General features: G+C 44.7%; 1 protein-coding gene across 1 annotated transcript in view; it reads right to left on the bottom strand.

The window, feature by feature from the left end:
• The window catches only part of slc30a9 (solute carrier family 30 member 9), a 233,118-nt gene that overhangs the window by 189,704 nt on the left and 19,444 nt on the right, over nt 1–23,970 (bottom strand). The window contains exon 2 of the mRNA XM_070860729.1: nt 2,804–2,925. Within this exon, the coding sequence (XP_070716830.1) occupies nt 2,804–2,894 (91 nt within the window). The 5' untranslated portion in view covers nt 2,895–2,925. The remainder of the gene's footprint in view (nt 1–2,803; nt 2,926–23,970) is intronic.

Here is a 23,970-nt window from a genome sequence, read left to right on the forward strand (position 1 = left end):
ATTTTAGAGCATCATGCACTCACAGACTTTAAATTAGTTGTCCAAATAGGCTCTGTTACATCTCAATTGAAAATCAAAGGTCAAATTTTAGTTTTCAATATAAACTTCTCTCTGCCTCCTTATATCTGCGATGGTCCACACATTCCATTGAACAGTTATCAGATTGGATCGTTCGGTAATCTGACACTTCAATTCCTGGCCAGTATTCCTTCCTCAACCTAGAACAGATTAACCAGTTAAATAATCTCCTTGTCGCCTCTCTTGTAATGCTTACTTGATTGACCTATAGTTGAGCAAGATTTTAACTCGGAGGCGGGGAAGGAGCGGTGGTGGAGAAACTCAGGAGAACGGGTTTCCCTCAGCGCCTGCTGAATTTAGCAGCAGGGCCTGGTAGATATTTTATTTCTCTCTGTATCCCGCCAACAGTGATCCAGATTGAGAGGGTGGCTCGCTGGCGGGCAGGTAGGCCTACGGCACCATGCCGCTGCCGGGGAGCAGAGAGGAGGGAGGGATCGGAGGCCAGGGTTCAGAGATCGGAAGGTCCGGGGTGGAGGTGGCGGGGGGGGGGGGGGGGGAGGCCGAGGCTCAGAGATTGGACAGCCTGAGGGAGAGTCGGAGATCGGGGGCCAGAGATCAGAGCTCAGAAGGCAGTGATGGGGATGGGGGGGGGGGGGGGGGGGGGGGGGAAGAGACATAGGCCAGGGGTCAAAGGTCGGAAGGGGTTGGGGATTGGAGATAGGATGCCTCGTGGATGAGGTCAGCGGGGAGATTGAAAGGATCATGTGAGTTGTCGTCCTATCTCGGGGGGGGGGGGGGGGGCAGAGGGCTGGTAAGGCAGGTATGCTGGATCGAGCAGGACCTACCTCCTGGATCTAGCCTTCCATACCTTCCTCTAACTGTTCCCGAGGTCTGGGAATCCCAGCCTCCCAGAGCTAAATTTAAAATGGAGCTTCAAAATGAGGCGCACAGCCTCATTATAATATTTAAAGTGCCAACCTGCCTCCTGGGAGTGGGTTGGCCACCCGCCACCATCCTGCGGGATTCAGGTCAGGATTCAGATTTCTAACACTTTCACCTGCCAACCGACCCCAACCTGCCCATTTTCTGGGGTTAAAATTCCCCCTCTATAATTCATTGTGTAAAGCATGATAGGCAAGTTTTTAAAGTTTTCTTCACGAAAGACCATCCTATATCATCATCATCTATATATTGCTACGAGAGGTACTGAAAGCAACATCGAATATGGGTGGTGACTCATTCCCCCTCACCAAAGCCTGTGTGCTTGGCTAGTCATTCCATTGCTTGCCCTGCCCAAAATGTCTTCATGAATCATAGAAATTTACAGCACGGAAGGAGGCCATTTTGGCCCATCGTGTCCGCTCTAGCGAACTACTTGGATCCCGTGGAATTTTCCAATGTAATAGTTTCTGATTGGCACTGTACATTCCACAAGCATTGCCTTCTAGCTGAATATCCTCGTTATAAAAGTGCTATCCAGCCTGTGGTGTATGGAGTAAGAGTCAGACTGAACACTGTGAGCTCAAAGTAAAGTGTGACCTTAGTCTTTTATTGCAGGTCTCCAGGATGCCTCTCCAACCTGTGAAGCCTCCTTAAATACCTGTGCTCCCAAGGGATTATGGGATCCCTTGGGACTCCAGGAAATGAGCCCTCTGGTGGCTGTACAGAGTAAATACAAGTCCACATATATAACAACATTCCCCCCCAAAGTCAATAGTGTAACTATTTACAATGTGAGTTGATCTGGGGCCCATCTTGCCCTGGTTGATCGTCTCGAACTCTGGATTCTGGAGAGGTCCCAGCAGATTGGAAAACTGCAAATATAACACCCCTATTTAAAAAAGGAGGCAGACAGAAAGCAGGAAACTGTAGACCAGTTAACCTAACATCTGTTGTTGGGAAAATGCAGGGGTCCAGTATTTAGGAAGCAGTAGCAGGGCATGTGGAAAAGCGTAATTCAATCAAGCAGAGTCAGCATGGTTTTATGAGGAAAGGTTGAGTAGGTTGGGCCTCTACTCATTGGAATTCAGAAGACTGTGAGGTGATCTTATCGAAACGTTAAGATTATGAGGGGGCTTGACAAGGTGGATGCAGAGTGAGGATGTTTCTACTGATAGGGTAGACTAGAACTAGGGGGCATAATCTTAAAATAAGGGGCTGCCCATTTAAAACTGAGATGAGGAGGAATTTCTTCTCTGAGGGTTGTAAATCTGTGGAATTCGCTGCCTCAGAGCTGTGGAAGCTGGGTCATTGAATAAATTTAAGACAGAGATAGACAGTTTCTTAACCAATAAGGGAATAAGGGGTTATGGGGAACGGGCAGGGAAGTGGATCCGATTCCATGATCGGATCAACCATGATCGTATTAAATGGCGGAGCAGGCTCGAGGGGCCATATGGCCTGCTCTTGCTCCTATTTCTTATGTTCTTATGACAGTAGAAAAGTCCAAGTTTCTGTCAGTCTCACTGATTACAGGCTATGGTTGGGGGTGGTCCACAGCACAGCCAGTGTCAAAGCAGTGAATGACTGGCCGCAATTTCAGGATTTCTGCATTTAGATGCACATACACTAACTCCTGAAGTTGGCATCAGTTTTTAGAGGGGTAATAACGCCAAACGCTGTTAGTTCATCTTTATTATCCACTGCAAATTCTGGATCATTGTAATTTTATAGGTATAACACACAATAGTGATTGATCCAGTCTATGAAACAAAATAATCTGGTCTGGTAAAAACAGGCACTGGAACAGGTATACAATAGCATTCTAGAATTATGCTTTACTCACCATAATGTGGCTGACCGAGTCCGACAACATAATGTCGGAGGTAAAACTTGCACAACGTGTGCCATGGTTTCTGTGCCAGACCAAGAAACATATTCACAGTCTTCAGGAAACAGATGTTCCTGCTGGAAAATAAATACTAGTTTATTAAAATGTACACATAGTTTAAACTTAAATAATGGTCCCCCCAGTGGGTGACACACAGTAGATCTTTGTAAATTATTAAATCGTTCACCTCACTGATATTAAAAGAATGCTGTTTGTGTTCACATAGTTACATACAGAACTCATCCTGCAATTAACAAGGGGTATGTCTCATCAGGCTGACAATATGTATTATGAGGAAACAGATGGAGGCACAACAGAGTCCCCATCATCTGCAGTAACAAATATGCATGCAACACATTGAATGTATCACAGAAAGGAAAATATCAAATCCAAACCAAAGTGGAAACCTATGGATGCAATACTGAATGAAAACAGATTGTTCCACGATTTCGTCAAACCAGGTTATAATCTGCAAACAAAAAATTAGCTCAGTATGTGACATGGAGAGATGGCAGAGTTCCTTTCCTAAACCATTCTATTCATTAGACGCTCCAATTATGTAAAATATTCAGTATAGAAATAGGCCATTCAGCCCAGTCGGTGCGGGTGTTTGTTTTCCACACGTCTCTTTCCATTCCATCTCCCTCATTTCAACATATCTTTCTATTCCCTATTCTCTCATGTACCTTGTCTAGTTTCCTTTTAAAAGCATCCAAGCTATTTGCCTCAACTACTGCCTGGGGTAGCAAGTTCTACATTCTAACCACTCTCCGAGTAAAGAAATTTCTCCTCATTTCTCTATTGGATTTTTGGCCCCTAGTTTGATTCTCCCGCAAGTGGAAACATTCCGTCCATATCTACCCTCTCCAGGCCATTCATAATTTTAAAGACCTCTATCAGGTCACATCCAAGTCTTCTATTTTCTAAAGATAAAAGCCCCAACCTGTTCAATCTTTCTCAACAGCTGTAATCTCTCAGTTTTGGTACCATCCTTGTAAATCTTTCTTGCACGTTCTCCAGTGCTATGTCCTTTTTATAGTATGGAGACTAGAATAGTGTAGAGTGAAGTCTGACCAGGGGTCCTATACAGGTTTAACATAACTTCACTTCTTTTGAATTCTATACCGCTATTAATAAAAAAGTGCTTTTTGAGCACTTTTAAGTGCTTTGCTGACCTGCGATGCTGCTTTTAGTGATTTGTTCACCTGCATCCCGAGATCCCTTTGCTCTTCTACACCATTTAGTTTCTTAGACTTAGAAATTGGAAAGGGCCCGAAAATGGGAAAAATTCATGCTGTGTGCTCATTAACATGATGTCAACGCTGATTGGCTTAACATTGAACAGGGGGCCATTATCAGGTGCAGTCTACTTGCCAGTAAAGTTTAGCCTAGGCTCTCTGCACTATTTAACGTGGAGGTGCTTTGTTGCAGAACCACCTCAGTGTCAGTCTGAACATAGCCATGGCCCAACAGACGAAAGGGCAAGAAGATTTTCCGATGCGGTACTGGAGGCCTTGCTCCTGGGGGTCCAAAGATGCCGCTAGAATCGTTCCCTAAAAGCTGCGTGGCCACATCGCCGGTCCTGCGCAGCCAGAGGTGTGCTTTTTCAATGCGCAAAACTGTGAGGGGCTGTGCACACAAAAAAAATTAGGGAGAACATTAGCTGTGAGGTCCTCTACCAGCAGGGGGGCAGGAGGTCTTCAAGGCTGAACACAAGGATCTGGGAGAAGATTGCTCAAGCCATCACTGCAATGAGTGTTGTCCCCAGGATCTGGATCCAGTGCCACAAAAAGTTTAATGATCTCACGTGTTGGTCAAGGTGAGTGAATGCATTATCAAATGCCATATCCCAACATCTGCATCACAAGCCTCACACTGTACCACACCCAATCACTCACCTACCAACAATCTCTAGCTATCACCACTCATAACTCACAATCGTAGCTTCACACTTCACACTTCACCCACACACACTTACGACTGCTGCAAGACTCGCCCACATCTCACACCTTATACACACTGGCAGCTATTCAACCATGGCAGGCTCATCACCCAAACATATTGCACCACACTCACTGACACATTTCCCTTTCTCTTGCAGGCCCAGGTGGTGCACAATCACCAGGAGCACCAGCAGATGGGTAGAGGGCAAACCAGAATTGAGAACCTCAGACCTGGAGGAAGCAACACTCATAATAATTGGAGGGGCAGTCACAGAGTCCATGGTGAGCAGGGAAGTGGAATGCATCGCTGATGACGGTATGTTCATATCTAATCCTTCTTCGCAAATCCCACTTCCTCCTCAACGCACAATCTCTTCTCACTTACAAACTGCTGATGGTGTATGCAAGGATATCTTGCTTCCCCCCACCCCCCTTCATCACCACAACCAGACCCTTGTGCATTTCTCCTATCAGAAACCCTAGAACAGCCAGCAGCCCAGCCTGCGTCCCTGAAGTTCTGGAGATGACGATGATGCAGTGGAACTGCACCTGACACTCAACAACAACTTCTATTTATATAGCGCCTTTAATGTAGTTAAACGTCCCAAGGCGCTTCACACGACTATGATGAGACAAAAAATTTGACACCAAATCACCAAAGGAGAAATTAGGGCAGGTGACCTAAAGCTTGGTCAAAGAGGTAGGTTTTAAGGAGAGTCTTAAAGGAGGAAAAAGGTGACGAGGCGGTGAGGTTTAGGCAGGGAGTTCCAGAGTTTAGGGCCTAGGTAACAACGCACAGTCACCAATGGCTGAGCGATTATAATTGGGGATGCTCAGGAGAGCAGATATCTCAGGAGGTTGTGGGGCTGAAGGAGATTACAGAGATAGGGAGGGGCGAGGCCATGGAGGGATTTGAAAATAAGGATGAGAATTTTGAAAATTGAGGCATCGTTTAACCTGTAGCCAATATAAGTCAACAAGCACAGGGGTGATGGGTGAGTGGGACTTGGTACGAGTTAGGACACAGGCAGCCGAGTTTTGGATGACCTCAAGTTTACGTAGGGTAGAAAGTGGGAGATCAGCCAGGAGTGCGTTGGAATAATCAAGTCTAGAGGTAACAAAGGGTGAATGAGGGCCTCAGCAGCGGATAAGCTGAGGCAATGGTGGAGACGAGCGATGTTATGGAGGTGAAAATAGGCAATCTTAGTTATGCTGTGGATAAGTGGTTGAAAGCTCATTTCAGGGTCAAATATGACACCAAGGTTGCAAATAGTGTTGTTCAACCTTAGACAGAAGTTGGGGAGAGGGATGATGTCAGTGGCTAGGGAACTGAGTTTGTGGCGGGGACCAAAAACAATGGTTACAGTCTTCCTAATATTTAATTGGAGAAAATTTCTGCTCATCCAGAACTGGATGGTGGACAAGCAATCTGACAATTTAGAGACCGTGGAAGGGTTGAGAGAACGGATAGTGAGGTAGAGCTGGGTGTCATTAGTGTACATGTGGAAACTGACACTGTGGTTTCAGACGATGTCGCCAAGGGGAATGAGAAATAGGAGGGGCCCAGTTGTAACAATGCAGGAGCGGGAAGAGAAGCCGTTGCAGATGATTCTCTGGCTATGGTGATAGCTAAGAATGGAACCAGGCGAGTGCAGTCCCACCCAGCTGGACAACGTTGGAGAGGCGTTGGAGAAGGATAGAATGGTCAACCATGTCAAAGGCTGCAGCCAAGTTAAGAAGGACAAGGAGGGATAGTTTGCCTTTTTCCACAGTCACAAAGAATGCCATTTGTGACTTTGATGAGAGCTGTTTCAGTACTGTGGCAGGCACGGAAACGGGATTCAAACATGAAGTTGCGGGAAAGATGGGCACGGATTTGGGAGGAGACAATGGCCTGGAAATTCTGACGTCCCGGGTCCGTACGAAGTTGCTACGGACCTGGGAAGGTATCGGAAAAGCCGTTTTTCAGCGCACAATGTGCATGGGCTGAAAATCGGCTTTTACGATCTGTCAAGCTGGAGCTTCACAGATTGTGCAGATCAGGAGCGAGGACATTTGCATGGGCAAGATTGCGGGTTTTACGCATATCTTGCCCAGCAAATGTCCTCAAAAAGCTTGTGCCTGAAAAAGCAGGCACATAGTCTACTTTTACAGGCATAACTGTTTAAAAACACACAAACAATACAATTAAATTAAATAAACACATTGTATTGTTAAAAACTCTGCCCAAAACGGTAAGTTTATTTTTAACCCGAATTACAAAACTTTAAAAAAAATCAAAAATATATTGGGGCAGAAATTCCACTAGGGGTCTTCCCCCAGAAATTCCTCTGGGGGCAATTGCACATTCGCTGGAGATTTTTTACGAATTTACCTGGTGGTCTAGGAGGCGCCCTGATTTCAGATGGGGTGGTCTTCTCCTCCCACGCTGCAAAGCGCGCTCCCGCCCAGAGGGTTCTGACGCAGAAGATGCAGTCACGTGTGAATGCTCAGCCAATCAGGTAAGTATTTCACAGGTACCTATTAATAGCACAGAGACGTGCGTATTTACGAGTTCTCAGTACTATTAATGGGAACAAAACCAATCACATAAAATAATAAAAAAATAATAAAAACAGACCACACATTTAATATTAATTGAAATTAAAGTTATTATGTCTTATAAAAATAAAATATTTTCCCGATTTTTTTTTAAAGTTTTTTTTTAATTATGGTTAAAAATAAACTTACCGTAGTGGGGAGGGTTTTTAACAATAAACTGTGTGCTTATAATTTTATTTTACAATTATTTGTATGAGTTTTAAAACACTTGCGCCTGTAAAAGTAGACTATGCGCCTGCTTTTTCAGGCGCAAGATTTTTGAGGACATTTGCTGGGCAAGATATGGGTAAATAGCCCAATCTTGCCCGTACAAATTGTCCTCACTCCCGATCTGGCTACAATCTGCAAGCTCCAGCTTGACGAATCGGAAAAGCCGGTTTTCAGCGGATGCGCATTGCGCGCTGAAAAGCAGCTTTTCCGATGCCTTCCCGGGTCCGTAGAAACTTCGTACGGGCCCGGGACGTTGGAATTTGCAGGCCACTGTTGTTTTCTAAGGCACTTATTAATTGAAATTAAAGTTATGAGAGGTCTGTTTTTTTATTTTTAGTCTGTGTTTTTTTCTCCCATTAATAGCACTGAGAACTCAGATACGCGAGTCTCAGTGCTATTAATGGGAACCTGTGAACTACCTATCTGATTGGCTGAGCAGTTATGTGTGACTACATCTGCGTGGGAACCCTTCGGACGGCAGGCCAGAAGGCCTCCCCAATGGAATCCAGGGCGTCTCCTAATCCACCAGGTACTTTCGTAAAAATTCTCAGGTCAGAAGGCAATTGCCCGCAGGAAGCCTCCGACTGGAATTTTCAGGCCATTGCGTTCAAGGACTTGAGAGGAAAGGGAGTTTGGAGATGGGGCAGTAGCTTGCAAGGATGTAAGACGTCAAAAGTTGACTTTTTGAGGAGAGGGGTGATGACGGCAGATTTGAGGGAGGGGGACATCACCCGAGGAGAGAGAACAATTAACATCGTCAGCTAAAATGGTAGCCAGAAAAGGAAGTTGGGTGGTCAGCAGTTCAGTGGGAATATGATCAAGGGAGCAGGAAGTTTGTCTCAAGGACAAGTTGAACTCGGATAGGTCATGAGAGGAGATCGTAGAGAAACTGGAGAAAGATGTGAGGTCAGGACTAGGGCAGGGGGAACCTTAGAGGAAGTTTGGGCCGGTGGGCAAGGGGAAGGAAGGGAAGAGGCAGAGGTGCTGAACACATGGTCTCAATCTTAGAAATACAATCTCAGCTTGAGGAACTTTGGCTCCATGTTGGTGAGTTGGAGTCCGAGCTGCAGACACTCCGACACATCAAGGAGGGGGAAAGAGTAACCTGGACGCTGTGTTCCAGGAGGCAGTCATGCCCCTTAGATTAATGAATTCAAATTTGGTTCGTGGTCAGGGACAGAAGGGTGTGACTACAAGCGAGGCAGGTATGGGGATGCAGGAGATAGTGATAGAGGAGCCTCGGCCCTTGCCCAACAGGTTTGGACGAGAGAAGGAACTGCAGGGAGGATGAGCAAACTGGCCACAGCCTTTCAAGTTGGGGGATTAAAAAGAAACGTTATAGTGGTAGGGGACAGTATCATTAGGTGGATAAGATTCTCTGCAGCAGAGAGCACGAGTCCCAAAGGCTGTGTTGCCTGCCCGATGCCAGGGTTAAGGACATCTCCTCAGGGCTGGTGAGGAACTTGGAGTGGGAGGGGGACGGTCCAGTTGTCGTGGGCCACGTGGGTACCAATGACATAGATAGGATAAAGAAAGAGATTCTGCTGAAGAGCATGAGCAGCTAGGGACCAAATTAAAAAGCAGTACTACAAAAAGGATTACTACCCGAGCCATGAGCAAATTTGCATAGGGTAAATAAGATCAGAGTTAAACACGTTGCTCAAAGACAGGTGTGGGAGAAATGGATTTTGGTTCGGGGGACACTGGCACCAGTACTGGGTAAGAGGGAGCTGTTCCGTGGAGACGAGCTCCACTTAGACCGTGTGGGACTAAGGTCCTAGCGAATCAAATAACTAGGGCTGTAGAGAGGACTTTAAACTAATTAGTGGGGGCATGGGGAAGAGAGAGAAAGAGGATTCAGCTGAGCGAAAATTTAATGAATCAAAGAACAAAAAGAGTAGGCAATAGATCAGGGTAGCACTGGGGGAAATGAAAGCCAGAGTGTGCCAGGAAGGAACAGACTGTATAAACAAAGGTGAATCAGAAAGTGGGGTCAAAGCAGGAAAAAAAAATGGTAAAAATACAAATTTAAAAGCTCTTATCTGAATGCATGTAGCATTCGTAACAAATTGGATGACTTGACGGCACAAACAGATACAAATGGGTATGATTTGATAGCCATTATAGAGATGTGGTTGCAAGATGACCAGGACTGGGAACTAAATATTATGGGGTATTTGACAATTCGGAAAGACAGACAGAAAGGAAAAGGAGGTGGGGCAGCACTGTTAATAAATGATGGGATTAGTGCATTAGTGAGAAACGATATTGGCTCAGAGGATCAAGATGTTGAATCTTGAAGATAAGAAATAATAAGGGGAAAAGGTCGCTGGTGGGCATAGTCTATAGGCCCCCTAACAGTTGCTATACTGTTGGACAGAGTATAAATCAAGAAATAATAAAGAAACAGCAATAATTATGGGCGAGTTTAACCTTCATATTGATTGGACAAAGCAAATTGGCCAGTGCAGCCTTGAGGAAGAGTTTAGAGAGTGTATCCAGGATAGTTTCCTTGAATGGTACGTTGCAGAACCAACCAGTGAGACAAAATTAATAAATGATCTCGTAATAAAGGATCCTCTAGCAATGAGTGACCACAATATGGTTGAATTTCAAATTCAGTTGAAGGGTGAGAAAATTAGTTCTCAAACCAGGGCCCAAACTTAAATATGGAGACTACAAAGGTATGAGGGCAGAGTTGGCGAAAGTGGACTGGGAAAATAGATTAAAGTTTGGGACGGTTGATGAGCAGTGGCAGACATTTAAGGAGATATTTCATAACTCACAACATAAATATATCCCAATGAGAAGGAACGACTTGAAGAGAAGGGTTAACTATCCGTGGCTAACTAAGGAAATAAAAGGAGGGTATCAAATTGAAAACAAGGGCATACAATGTGGCCAAGACTAGTGGGAGGCAAGAGGATTAGGACATTATTAAAAGCCAGCAAAGAACAACTAAAACAATGAGGGGGTGGGGGGGAGGGGGAAAAGATAGATGATGAGAGTAAACTAGCACGAAATATAAAAACAGATAGTAAGAGTTTCTACAGGTACATAAGAAGAGAGTGGCTAAAGTAAATATTGGTCCCCTAGAGGATGAGACTGGGGAATTAATAATGGAGAACAGGGAAATGGTACAGACTTTCAACAAATATTTTGTATCGGTCTTCACGGTAGAGGACACTAAAAACATCCCAATAGTGGATAATCAGGGGCTATAGGGAGGGAGCAACTTAATACAATCACTATCACAAATGAAGTATTCGAAATAAAGTAAATGAGTTGACGGCACAAATCATTACAAATGGGTATGATTTGGTGGCCATTACAGAAACGTGATTGCAGGGTGGCCAAGACTGGGAATTAAACATACAGGTGTATGTTTCGGAAAGACAGACAAGAAGGGAAAGGAGGTGGGGTAGCTCTGTTAATAAAGGATGATATCAGGGCAGTTGTGAGACGATATTGGCTCCAATGAACAAAATGTTGAATCATTGTGGGTGGAGATTAGAGATAATAAGGGGAAAAAAGTCACTGCTGGGCATAGTTTATAGGCCCCCAAATAATAACTTCACAGTGGGGCGGGCAATAATCAAGGGAATAATGGAGACATGTGAAAAAGGAGAAACAGTAATCATGCGGGATTTTAACCTACATATCGATTGGTCAAATCAAATCGCACGGGGTAGCCTTGAGGAGGAATTCATAGAATGCATATGGGATTGTTTCTTAGAACAGTATGTTACAGAACCTCCAACGGAGCAAGCTATCTTAGATCTGGTCCTGTGTAATGACAGAGGAATAACACATGATCTCCAAGTAAAAGATCCTCTCGGAATGAGTGATCACAGTGTGGTTGAATTTGTAATACAGATTGAGGGTGAGGAAGTAGTGTCTCAAACGAGCGTACTATGCTTAAACAAAGAGGACTACAGTGGGATGAGGGCAGAGTTGGCTAAAGTAGACTGGAAACACAGTCTAAACGGTGGCACAATTGAGGAACAGTGAAGGACTTTTAAGGAGCTCTTTCACAGTACTCAACAAAAATATATTCCAGTGAAAAAGAAGGGCGGTAAGAGAAGGGATAACCAGCCGTGGATAACCAAGGAAATAAAGGAGAGTATCAAATTAAAAACCAATGCATATAAGGTGACCAAGGTTAGTGGGAAACTAGCAGATTGGGAAAATTTTAAACGACAGCAAAGAATGACTAAGAAAGCAATAAAGAAAGGAAAGATAGATTACGAAAGTAAACTTGCGCAAAACATAAAAACAGATAGTAAAAGTTTTACCGATATATAAAATGGAAAAGAGTGACTAAAGTAAATATTGGTCCCTTAGAAGATGAGAAGGGGGATTTAATAATGGGAAATGTGGAAATGGCCGAGACCTTAAACAATTATTTTGCTTCGGTCTTCACAGTGGAAGACACAAAAACCATGCCAAAAATTGCTGGTCACGGGAATGTGGGAAGGGAGGACCTTGAGATAATCACTATCACTAGGGGGGTAGTGCTGGACAGGCTAATGGGACTCAAGGTAGACAAGTTCCCTGGTCCTGATGAAATGCATCCCAGGGTATTAAAAGAGATGGCGGAAGTTATAGCAGATGCATTCGTTATAATCTACCAAAATTCTCTGGACTCTGGGGAGGTACCAGCGGATTGGAAAACAGCTAATGTAACGCCTCTGTTTAAAAAAGGGGGCAGACAAAAGGCAGGGAACTATAGGCCGGTTAGTTTAACATCTGTAGTGGGGAAAATGCTTGAAGCTATCATTAAGGAAGAAATAGCGGGACATCTAGATAGGAATAGTGCAATCAAGCAGACGCAACATGGACTCATGAAGGGGAAATCATGTTTAACTAATTTACTGGAATTCTTTGAGAATATAACAAGCATGGTGGATAGAGGTGTACCGATGGATGTGGTGTATTTAGATTTCCAAAAGGCATTCGATAAGGTGCCACACAAAAGGTTACTGCAGAAGATAAAGGTACGCAGAGTCAGAGGAAATGTATTAGCATGGATAGAGAATTGGCTGGCTAACAGAAAGCAGAGAGTCGGGATAAATGGGTCCTTTTCGGGTTGGAAATCGGTGGTTAGTGGTGTGCCACAGGGATCGGTGCTGGGACCACAACTGTTTACAATATACATTGATGACCTGGAAGAGGGGACAGAGTGTAGTGTAACAAAATTTGCAGATGACAAAGATTAGTGGGAAAGCGGGTTGTGTAGAGGACACAAAGAGGCTGCAGAGAGATTTAGATAGGTTAAGCGAATGGGCTAAGGTTTGGCAGATGGAATACAATGTCGGAAAGTGTGAGGTCATCCACCTTGGGAAAAAAAAACAGTAAAAGGGAATATTATTTGAAGGGGAGAAATTACAACATGCTGCGGTGCAGAGGGACCTGGGGGTCCTTGTGCATGAATCCCAAAAGGTTAGTTTGCAGGTGCAGCAGGTAATCAGGAAGGTGAATGGAATGTTGGCCTTCATTGTGAGAGGGATGGAGTACAAAAGCAGGGAGGTCCTGTTGCAACTGTATAGGGTATTGGTGAGGCCGCACCTGGAGTACTGCGTGCAGTTTTGGTCACCTTTCTTAAGGAAGGATATACTAGCTATAGAGGGAGTACAGAGACGATTCACTAGGTTGATTCCGGAGATGAGGGGGTTACCTTATGATGATAGATTGAACAGACTGGGTCTTTACTCGTTGGAGTTCAGAAGGATGAGGGGTGATCTTACAGAAACATTTAAAATAATGAAAGGGATAGACAAGATAGAGGCAGAGAGGTTGTTTCCACTGGTCGGGGAGACTAGAACTAGGGGGCACAGCCTCAAAATACAGGGGAGCCAATTTAAAACCGAGTTGAGAAGGAATTTCTTCTCCCAGAGGGTTGTGAATCTGTGGAATTCTCTGCCCAAGGAAGCAGTTGAGGCTAGCTCATTATCTGTGATTTGAATACATTCAGATAGATTTTTAACCAATAAGGGAATTAAGGGTTACGGGGAGCGGGCGGGTAAGTGGAGCTGAGTCGAGGGCCAGATCAGCCTCGATCTTGTTGAATGGCGGAGCAGGCTCGAGGGGCTAGATGGCCTACTCCTGTTCCTAATTCTTATGTTATGTTCCAAGTAGTACTCGGTAAAATAATGAGGCTAAAAACGGACAAGTTCCCCGGACCTGATGGTTTACGTCCTAGGGTTTTAAAAGAGGTGGCTGCAGGGATAGTGGATGCATTGGTTGTAATCAACCAAAATTCCCTTGATTCTGGGGTGGTCCCAGCGGATTGGAAAACCGTAAATATAACGCCCCTATTTAAAAAAGGAAGCAGACAAAAAGCAGGAATCTATAGAGCAGTTAGCCTAACATCTGTCGTTGGAAAATGCTAGAATCCATTATTAAGGAAGCAGTAGTGGGGCATTTGGAAAAGCATAATTCAATCTAGCAGAGCCAGCATGGTTTTATAAAAGGGAATCAATGTTTGACAAATTTGCTGGAGTTCTTGGAGGATGTAACGAGCAGGGTGGATAAGGGGGAACCAGTAGATGTGGTGTTTTTGGATTTCCAGAAGGCATTCGTTAAGGTGCCACATAAAAGGTTACTGCACAAGCTAAAAGTTCACAGGGTAGGGGGTAATATATTAGCATGGATAGGGGATTGGCTAATTAACAGAAAACAGTGAGTCGGGATAAATGGGCTATTTTCTGGTTGGCAAATAGTGTCGCAGGGATCAGTGCTGGGTCCTGAACTATTTACAATCTATATTAATGACTTGGATGAAGGGACCGAGTGTAAGTAGCCAAGTTTGCTGAGGATACAAAGATGGGTGGGAAAGCAAATTGTGAGGAAGACACAAAAAATCTGCAGAGAGATAGACAGGCTAAGTAAGTGGGCAAAAATCTGGCAGATGGAGTATAATGTGGGAAAATGTGAGGTTATCCACGTTGGCAGAAAAAAAATAGAAAAGCAAATTATAATTTAAGTGGAGAAAAATTGCAAAGTGTTTCAGTACAGAGGGACCTGGGGGTCCTTGTGCATGAAACACAAACTGAATATGCAGGTACAGCAAGTAATCAGAAAGGCAAATGGAATGTTGGCCTTTATTGCAAGGGGGATAGAGTATAAAAGCAGAGAAGTCCTGCTACAACTGCACAGGGTATTGGTAAGACAACAGCTAGAGTACTGTGTACAGTTTTGGTCTCTGTATTTAAAGGAAGGATATACTTGCATTGGGGGCTGTTCAGAGAAGGTTCACTCGGTTGATTCCAGAGATGAGGGGGTTGACTTATGAAGATAGGTTGAGTTGGTTGGGCCTATACACATTGGAGTTCAGAAGAATGAGAGCTGATCTTATCGAAACATACAAGATAATGAGGGGGCTCAACAAGGTGGATGTAGAAAGGATATTTCCACCCAAAGGAAAACTAAAACTAGGATACATAGAATCAAAATAAGGGGCCGCCCATTTAAAACGGAGATGAGGAGAAATTTCTTCTCAGAGGGTTGTAAATCTATGGAATTCTGCCCCAGAGCTGTGGAGGCTGGATCATTGAATATATTCAAGGCGGAGAGAGAGTTTTTTGAGCGATAAGGGAGTAAAAGGTTACGGCGAGCGGGCAGGTAAGTGGAACTCTTCGGGAGCCTCATCAACAAAAGCAGACATTTATGCGGAGATTCAACATCGCCTCCAGTGCAGCCTTCGGCCGCCTGAGGAAGAGTGTTCGAAGACCAGGCCCTCAAATCTACCACCAAGCTCATGGTCTACATGGCTGTAGTAATACCCGCTGAGGCATGGACCATGTACAGATGACATCTCAAGTCGCTGGAGATATATCACCAACGATGTCTCCGCAAGATCCTGCAAATTCCCTGGGGGAACAGGCGCACCATCATCAGTGTCCTCGTCCAGGCTAACATCCCCAGCATTGAAGCACTGATCACACTTGATTAGCTTCGCTGAGCAGGCCACATAGTTCGCAAGCCAGACACGAGACTCCCAAAGCAAGTGCTCTATGCGGAGCTCCTTCACAGCAAACGAGCCAAAGGTGGGCAGCAGAAATGTTACGAGGACACCCTCAAAGCCTCCATGATAAAGTGCGACACCACCAGTGACACCTGGGAGTCCCTGGCCAAAGACCGCCCTAAGTGGAGAAAGTGCATCCGGGCGGGCGTTGAGCACTTCCGAGTCTCAACGGCGAGAGCGTGAAGAGGTCAAGCGTAGGCAGCGGAAGGAGTGTGCGACAAACCTGTCTTACCCACCCCTTCCCTCAAAGACTGTCTGTCCCACCTGTGACGGAGTCTGTGGCTCTCACATTGGACTGTTCAGCTACCAAAGAACTCACTTCAAGAGTGGAGGCAAGTCTTCCTCGATTCTGAGGGACTGCCTATGATGATGTTGGAACTGAGTCCATGATCAGCTCAGCCATGATCTTATTGAATGGCGGCGCAGGCTCGATGGGCAAAATGGCCTAATCATGCTCCTATTTCTTATGTTTTTATAATCAACTTAATTCAATACAATATTTCAGATAGATCTCACGTCTGAAATGTTTTGTTCAAAAATCTGTCTATCTCAGCCTTAATTATATTCAATGATCCAGCCTCCACAGCTCTCTGGGGCAGAGAATTCCACAGATTTACAAACCTCAGAAGAAATTTCTCTTCATCTCAGTTTGAAATGGGCAGCCCCTTATTCTGAGACTATATTCCCTAGTTTTAGTTTCCCCTAGGAGTGGAAATATCCTTTCTACATCCACCTTGTTGAGCCCCCTCATTATCTTATGTCTCAATAAGATCACACCTCATTCTTCTGAACTCCAATGAGTACAGGCCCAACCTTTCTTCATAAGTCAACTCCTTCATCTCAGGAATCAACCAAGTGAACCTTCTCTGAACTGCTTCCAATGCAAGTATATCCCTCCTTAAATAAGGAGGCCAAAACTGTACACAGTACTCTAGGTGTGGCCTAACCTATACCCTGTACAGTTGTAGCAGGACTTCTCTGCTTTTATACTCCACCCCCCTTGCAATAACGGTCAACATTCCATTTGCTTTCCTGATTACTTGCTGTACATGTATACTAACCTTTTGTGTTTCATGACAAGGACCCCCACGTCCCTCTGTACTGTAGCATTTTGTAATTTTTCTCAATTTAAATAATAATTTGCTTTTCTATTTATGACAGTGGATAACCTCACACTTCCCCACGTTATATTCCATCTGCCAAAATATTTAACCACTCACTTAGCCTATCTATATCCCTTTGCAGATTTTTTGTGTCCTCCTCACAACTTGCTTCCCCACCCATCTTTGTATCAGCAAACTTGGCTACATTACACTCGGTCCCTTCATCCAAATCATTAATATAGATTGTAAATAGTTGAGCACCCAGCACCCTGTGGCACTCCACGGGTCATTGTTTGCCAACCGGAAAATGACCCATTTATCCCGACTCTCTGTTTTCTGTTAGCTAGCCAATCCTCTATCCATGCTAATATATTACCCCAATCCCGTGAAATTTCATCTTGTGCAGTAACCTTTTTTGATGTGTCACCTTATCAAATGCCTTCTGGAAATCCAAATACACCACATCCACCGGTTCCCCCTTATCCACCCTGTTCATGACCTCCTCAAAGGCCTCCAGCAAATTTGTCAAACATGATTTCCCTTTCATAGAGCTATGCTGACTCTGCTTGACCAAATTATGCTTTTCGAAATGTCCTTCTACTGCTTACTTAATAATGGACACCGGCATTTTCCCAACGACGGATGGTAGGCTAACTGGTCTATAATTTCTTGCTTTCTGTCTGCCTCCTTTTTTTAAAAATAGGGCATTACATGTCCTCTGAGGATGATGGCATTCGTACTCCCACCACTGCCAGAACCCTTGCTGCTGCCAGTCATCCAGCCAACTCAACTGCTGCCACCCAAGCCGAGGTGGTGCAGTCTACAGCCAAGCCTTCTGGGGCCAGATCTGCTCTAGGTCGTCCTGCAAGGCCATCTGTAGTCTCCTTCACTGAAAGTCAGCAGTGTTCCACCAGCCATGCTGCAGATATTGGGGGAGCATTTTGTAGGAGCACTAGAGTAGGAAAAGGTACACGAAAGACAGACACTAAGGCAATGCACAAGGGAGATTATTGATTTTGTTCTTTTGATTTGAATTTGATACATTTATAAATTATGTTTGAACTGTGTGTTTTGTGGTGGCTTATTTCAGCTTTGTGTCCAGGAGAACGGCGAGTTATTCTGTGACAGAGGGATGGTAAGATAGGGAAGTGGTGAGCAACCTGGTCTGGGGTTTCATTTACTAGAACCATAATCTGATTAGGCGCTCATGGACAGCCATCCGGAACAAGGATCTGCTGCTTCCCTCCTCCCAGAGGTGGTCCCGGAACCCATGGTGGCAATGATTGCGCCTTTATGAAGGCCAAGTTGTGGAGCATGCAGCAGACCACCATGAAATGGGACATCCACTCTGGCGTGTACTGGAGGGCTCCTCCTAAGTGGTCAAGGCAGCCGAACCATTGCTTGCGCATTCCAGTGGTCTGCTCGATGGCATTCCTTGCGGCAGCTTGGCTCTCATCACGAGTGCTGTCACGTGTGGTGGGTCATTAGCCAGGTGCAGAGCAGATAGCCCTGGTCTCAGAGCAGCCGCCCTCGGCTTTGACATGGTGGCTGGAATATTGCTGGCACACTGGACTGGCGCAGGATGAAGATATTATGACTGATGGTGAATGCCCGGTATCCTGGCAGTAATGTTGCTTTTAGCTGCGTGGTCACGCAGATCTCTGGATCTCTCGCGCAGCCGGCTCCTCAATGCGAAAAACCGCACATGCGCTGTCTTTTGAATGGGCCGCGGGACCCCAAAAAATTTACGAGAACGTCATTCACCATCATGATGCACTGGGTGTGGTCGCACAACAACTGTACATTGAGTGGTACCCTTTGCCACTGGATACATCTCAGTATTGATATGTGGTCCCCGCAAAGCCGCGTGGGTGCAGTCGATGGTGCCCCCACCATTGGGAAGCCCAATCTCCTGGCAAAGCCACATGCTTGCTCCTCCTGCTTTTCTCTTTTCAAAGAGAAGTCAATGAAGTCTCTTCTCCTGAAGGAGAGCCTGTATGGCCTCCCAGATGCAGCGATGGACGGCGAACTGGGAAATGTTAGCTATGTATCTTGCTCCAGACTGGAAGGATCCGGTGGCGGTGGGGGAACCGCCGTCGCCCTGCTCTGAGGCTGCTGGTCTGGTTCCAGTGGTGACCACCTCCTTGATGAAGCAGAGCCTCCTAATACACAGCTCCTGGCTTAAATACAGGTGGCAGAACGGTTCGCGGACGAGCCTCAGTGGATAAGATCCCCTGCTGAGAGCCCTCCTCCTCCTTCCTCCTTGAGCATCTTGCTCTCTTCTTCATGGCCTCCATTCCATCTCATTGACTTACTCAAGCGCGAGGGGGACTGCAAGTAGAGTCCCCATGAGGTGAGCAGAACCTTTCAAATGAGAAGCACAACGTTTTTCACTTGCAGCAACACTCCATCACCTGAGCAACTTTAAATAACTGTTGAAAGGTCCAAACAGTTATATAAACTTAGACAGAGCCAACACAAATCAAAAAGCAAGTTATTGCTGGTCATGATTAGAAGGTGTTAAATGGAACAGCGATGTCGAAAATGGCAGATCACGCGTCAATTTTGCGTTGCACACTCATTAATGTCACAATCCGCCTCATCTAAATATCTGTAGCGAGGCATGTGGAAAAGGAACGGCAGTAATCATGGGGGGATTTTAACCTACAAATCGATTGGTCAAATCAAATCGCACGGGGTAGCCTGGAGGAGGAATTCATAGAATGCATATGGGATTGTTTCTTAGAACAGTATGTTACAGAACCTACAAGGGAGCAAGCTATCTTAGATCTGGTCCTGTGTAATGAGACAGGAATAATAAACGATCTCCTAGTAAAAAGATCCTTTCGGAATCAGTGATCACAGTATGGTTGAATTTGTAATACAGATTGAGGATGAGGAAGTAGTGTCCCAAACGAGCGTACTATGCTTAAACAAAGAGGACTACAGTGGGATGAGGGCAGAGTTGGCTAAAGTAGACTGGAAACACAGACTAAACGGTGGCACAATTGAGGAACAGTGGAGGACTTTTAAGGAGCTCTTTCATAGTGCTCAACAAAAATATATTCCAGTGAAAAAGAAGGGCGGTAAGAGAAGGGATAACCAGCCGTGGATAACCAAGGAAATAAAGGAGAGTATCAAATTAAAAACCAATGCGTATAAGGTGGCCAAGGTTAGTGGAAAAATAGAAGATTGGGAAAATTTTAAACGACAGCAAAGAATGACTAAGAAAGCAATAAAGAAAGGAAAGATAGATTACGAAAGTAAACTTGCGCAAAACATAAAAACAGATAGTAAAAGCTTTTACAGATATATAAAACGGAAAAGAGTGACTAAAGTAAATGTTGGTCCCTTAGAAGATGAGAAGGGGGATTTAATAATGGGAAATGTGGAAATGGCTGAGACCTTAAACAATTATTTTGCTTCGGTCTTCACAGTGGAAGACACAAAAACCATGCCAAAGATTGCTGCTCACAGGAATGTGGGAAGGGAGGACCTTGAGACAATCACCATCACTAGGCAGGTAGTGCTGGACAGGCTAATGGGACTCAAGGTAGACAAGTTCCCTGGTCCTGATAAAATGCATCCCAGGGTATTAAAAGAAATGGCGGAAGTTATAGCAGATGCATTCGTTATAATCTACCAAAATTCTCTGGACTCTGGGGAGGTACCAGCGGATTGGAAAGCAGCTAATGTAATGCCTTTGTTTAAAAAAGGGGGCAGACAAAAGGCAGGTAACTATAGGCTGGTTAGTTTAACATCTGTAGTGGGGAAAATGCTTGAAACTATTAAGGAAGAAATAGCGGGACATCTAGATAGGAATAGTGCAATCAAGCAGACGCAACATGGATTCATGAAGGGGAAATCATGTTTAACTAATTTACTGGAATTCTTTGAAGATATAACGAGCATGGTGGATAGAGGTGTACCGATGGATGTAGTGTATTTGGATTTCCAAAAGGCATTCGATAAGGTGCCACACAAAAGGTTACTGCAGAAGATAAAGGTACACGGAGTCAGAGGAAATGTATTAGCATGGATAGAGAATTGGCTGGCTAACAGAAAGCAGAGAGTCGGGATAAATGGGTCCTTTTCGGGTTGGAAATCGGTGGTTAGTGGTGTGCCACAGGGATCGGTGCTGGGACCACAACGGTTTACGATATACATAGATGACCTGGAAGAGTGGACAGAGTGTAGTGTAACAAAATTTGCAAGTGACACAAAGATTAGTGGGAAAGCAGGTTGTGTAGAGGACACAGAGAGGCTGCAAAGAGATTTAGATAGGTTAAGCGAATGGGCTAAGGTTTGGCAGATGGAATACAATGTCGGAAAGTATGAGGTCATCCACGTTGGGAAAAAAAAAAACAGTAAAAGGGAATATTATTTGAATGGGGAGAAATTACAACATGCTGCGGTGCAGAGAGACCTGGGGGTCCTTGTGCATGAATCTCAAAACGTTAGTTTGCAGGTAATCAGAAAGGCGAATGGAATGTTGGCCTTCATTCTGAGAGGGATGGAGTACAAAAGCAGGGAGGTCCTGTTGCAACTGTATAGGGTACTGGTGAGGCCACACCTGGAGTACTGCGTGCAGTGTTGGTCACCTTTCTTAAGGAAGGATATACTAGCTTTGGAGGGGGTACAGAGACGATTCACTAGGCTGATTCCAGAGATGAGGGGGTTACCTTATGATGATAGATTGAGCAGGCTGGGTCTTTACTCGTTGGCGTTCAGAAGGATGAGGGATGATCTTATAGAAACATTTAAAATAATGAAAGGGTTGACAAGATAGAGGCAGAGAGGTTGTTTCCACTGGTTGGGGAGACTAGAACTAGGGGGCACAGCCTCAAAATACAGGGGAGTCAATTTAAAACAGAGTTGAGAAGGAATTTCTTCTTCCAAAGGGTTGTGAATCTGTAGAATTCTCTGCCCAAGGAAGCAGTTGAGGCTAGCTCATTGAATGTATTCAAGTCACAGATAGATAGATTTTTAACCAATAAGGGAATTAAGGGTTACGGGGAGCGGGCGGGTAAGTGGAGCCGAGTCCACGGCCAGATCAGCCATGATCTTGTTGAATGGCGGAGCAGGCTCGAGGGGCTAGATGGCCTACTCCTGTTCCTAATTCTTATGTTCTTATGAGTGCAGGCAATGGGAGCACTACCGATCTCCCCAAAATGGCAGCAGTCATGAAACCCCACCCCCCCCCCACAAGCCATCAGCCACCATTTTTCACCAAAACTGAATGGCCGGCGTTAGACTTTTGAATTTTGCAGCCTTATTCTCTTAAGGTGTAGGTGATTTGTTTTTTTTCTGCTAAAGTGAATCACCTCACATTTATCTGTTAAATTAAATTTGCCACTTAACTGCCCAGTCTGTAAGTTTTCTAATGTCATCTTGTATTATTTTTCATTCTTCCTTAGTATTAGCTATACCCTCTAGTTTGGTATTGATAGAGAATTCAAGCTCTGCAGCCTGGCTGCAGTTTTTGAGAAAACACAGTCCACATTGTATCAAGTCATCAATCAACTTGACATTTTAGGACCTTTGGGTAGTGAGCCACTTAAAGGTTAAAAGACTATCAAATGAGCCAATAAGATCAAAGAGGACGAGTTCCTTTCTGTAAATTGAACCAGGTATAAGTACAGCCATTTTGGCCATGTGGTCTCAGAAGGACAAAGGCCTGGCTTAAAGCCAGAAGCTTGTTGCTGCTGCCAGAATAAAGTTACATTAAAACTACAACCGGAGTTCGTATTTCATTGGAAATTAAGAGATCTAACAGGTATCATCTGCAAATTTTGAGTTACTTATTCCTAAATCCAAATGAATAATGTAAATTAGTGATCCCAGCACTTATCTATGTGGAACACCGCTTTCTACCTTCCTCCAATCTGAATAACTATCTTTACCCATAGTCTGCTTTCTTATTTTTAGCCACTTTGCTATCCATTCAGATATTTCAATGTTTGAATTTGAATTCAATGTTTGAATCCCTTCAATCTGGTTTTCGCCCATGCCACAGTACTGAAACGGCTCTCAAAGTCACAAATGTCATCCCTCGTGAGTGTGACAAAGGTAAACTATCCCTCCTCATCCTTCTGGACCGGTGTGCAGCCTTTGACACCGTTGACCACTCCATCCTCCTCCAACGCCTCTTAACCATCGTCCAGCTAGGTGGGTATGCACTCGCCTGGTTCCATTCTTATCTATCTAATTGTAGCCAGAAAATCTCCTGCAATGGCTTCTTTTCCCACTCCCACATCGTTACCTCTGATGTCTCCCAAGGATCGGTCCTTGGTTCCCTCTTATTTCTCATCTACATGCTGCCCTTTGGCGATATCATCCGAAAACATGGAGTCAGTTTCCACATGTATGCTGATGACACCCAATTCTATCTCTCCACCACTTCTCTCGAAATAGTATCTAAATTGTCAGATTGCTTGTCCGACATACAGCAATGGATGAGCAGAAATTTTCTCCAAATATTGGGAAGACCCAAGCCATTATCGTTGGTCCCTGCCACAAACTGCATTCCCTAACCACTGACTCCATCTCTCTCCCTAGCATCAATCGGAGGGTGAACAAGACTGTTTGCAACTTAGGTGTCATATTTGACTCTGAAAGGAGTTTCCAGCCACATATTCCCGGCATAACTAAAAAAACCTCCGTAACATTGCCTGCCTCCATCGCTGCCTCAGCTCTTCTGCTGCTGAACCCCTCATTCATGCCTTTGTTACCTCTAGTTCTTGACTACTCCAATTCACTCCTGGCTGGCCTCCCACATTCTACACTACGTAAACTTGAGGTCATCCAAAACTCAGCAGCCTGTGTCCTAACTCGCACCAAGTCACAATCACCCATCACCCCTGTACTTTCTGACCTACATTGGCTCCCAGTTAAACAACGCCTCGATTTCAAAATTCTCATCCTTGTTTATATCACTCCATGGCCTTGCCCCTCCCCATCTCTAATTTTTTTCAGCCTCACAACTGCACAAGATGTCTGTGTTCCTAAAATTCTGACCTCTTGAACATCCCTCATTATAACTGCTCAACCATCGGTGGCTGCGCCTTCAGCTGTTTGGGCGTAAACCTCTCTTCCTCCTTTAAGATGCTCCTTAAAACCTACCTCTAACCAAACTTTGAGTCATCGGTCTTAATTTCTTCTTTTGTGGCTCGGTGTCAAATTTGTTTTTTGTCTTGCAACACTGCTGTGAAGCACCTTTAAAGGTGCTATATAAATAAA

Source organism: Pristiophorus japonicus, chromosome 2 (genome assembly GCF_044704955.1).
Source record: "Pristiophorus japonicus isolate sPriJap1 chromosome 2, sPriJap1.hap1, whole genome shotgun sequence".
Classification (NCBI taxonomy): Eukaryota; Metazoa; Chordata; class Chondrichthyes; family Pristiophoridae; genus Pristiophorus; species Pristiophorus japonicus.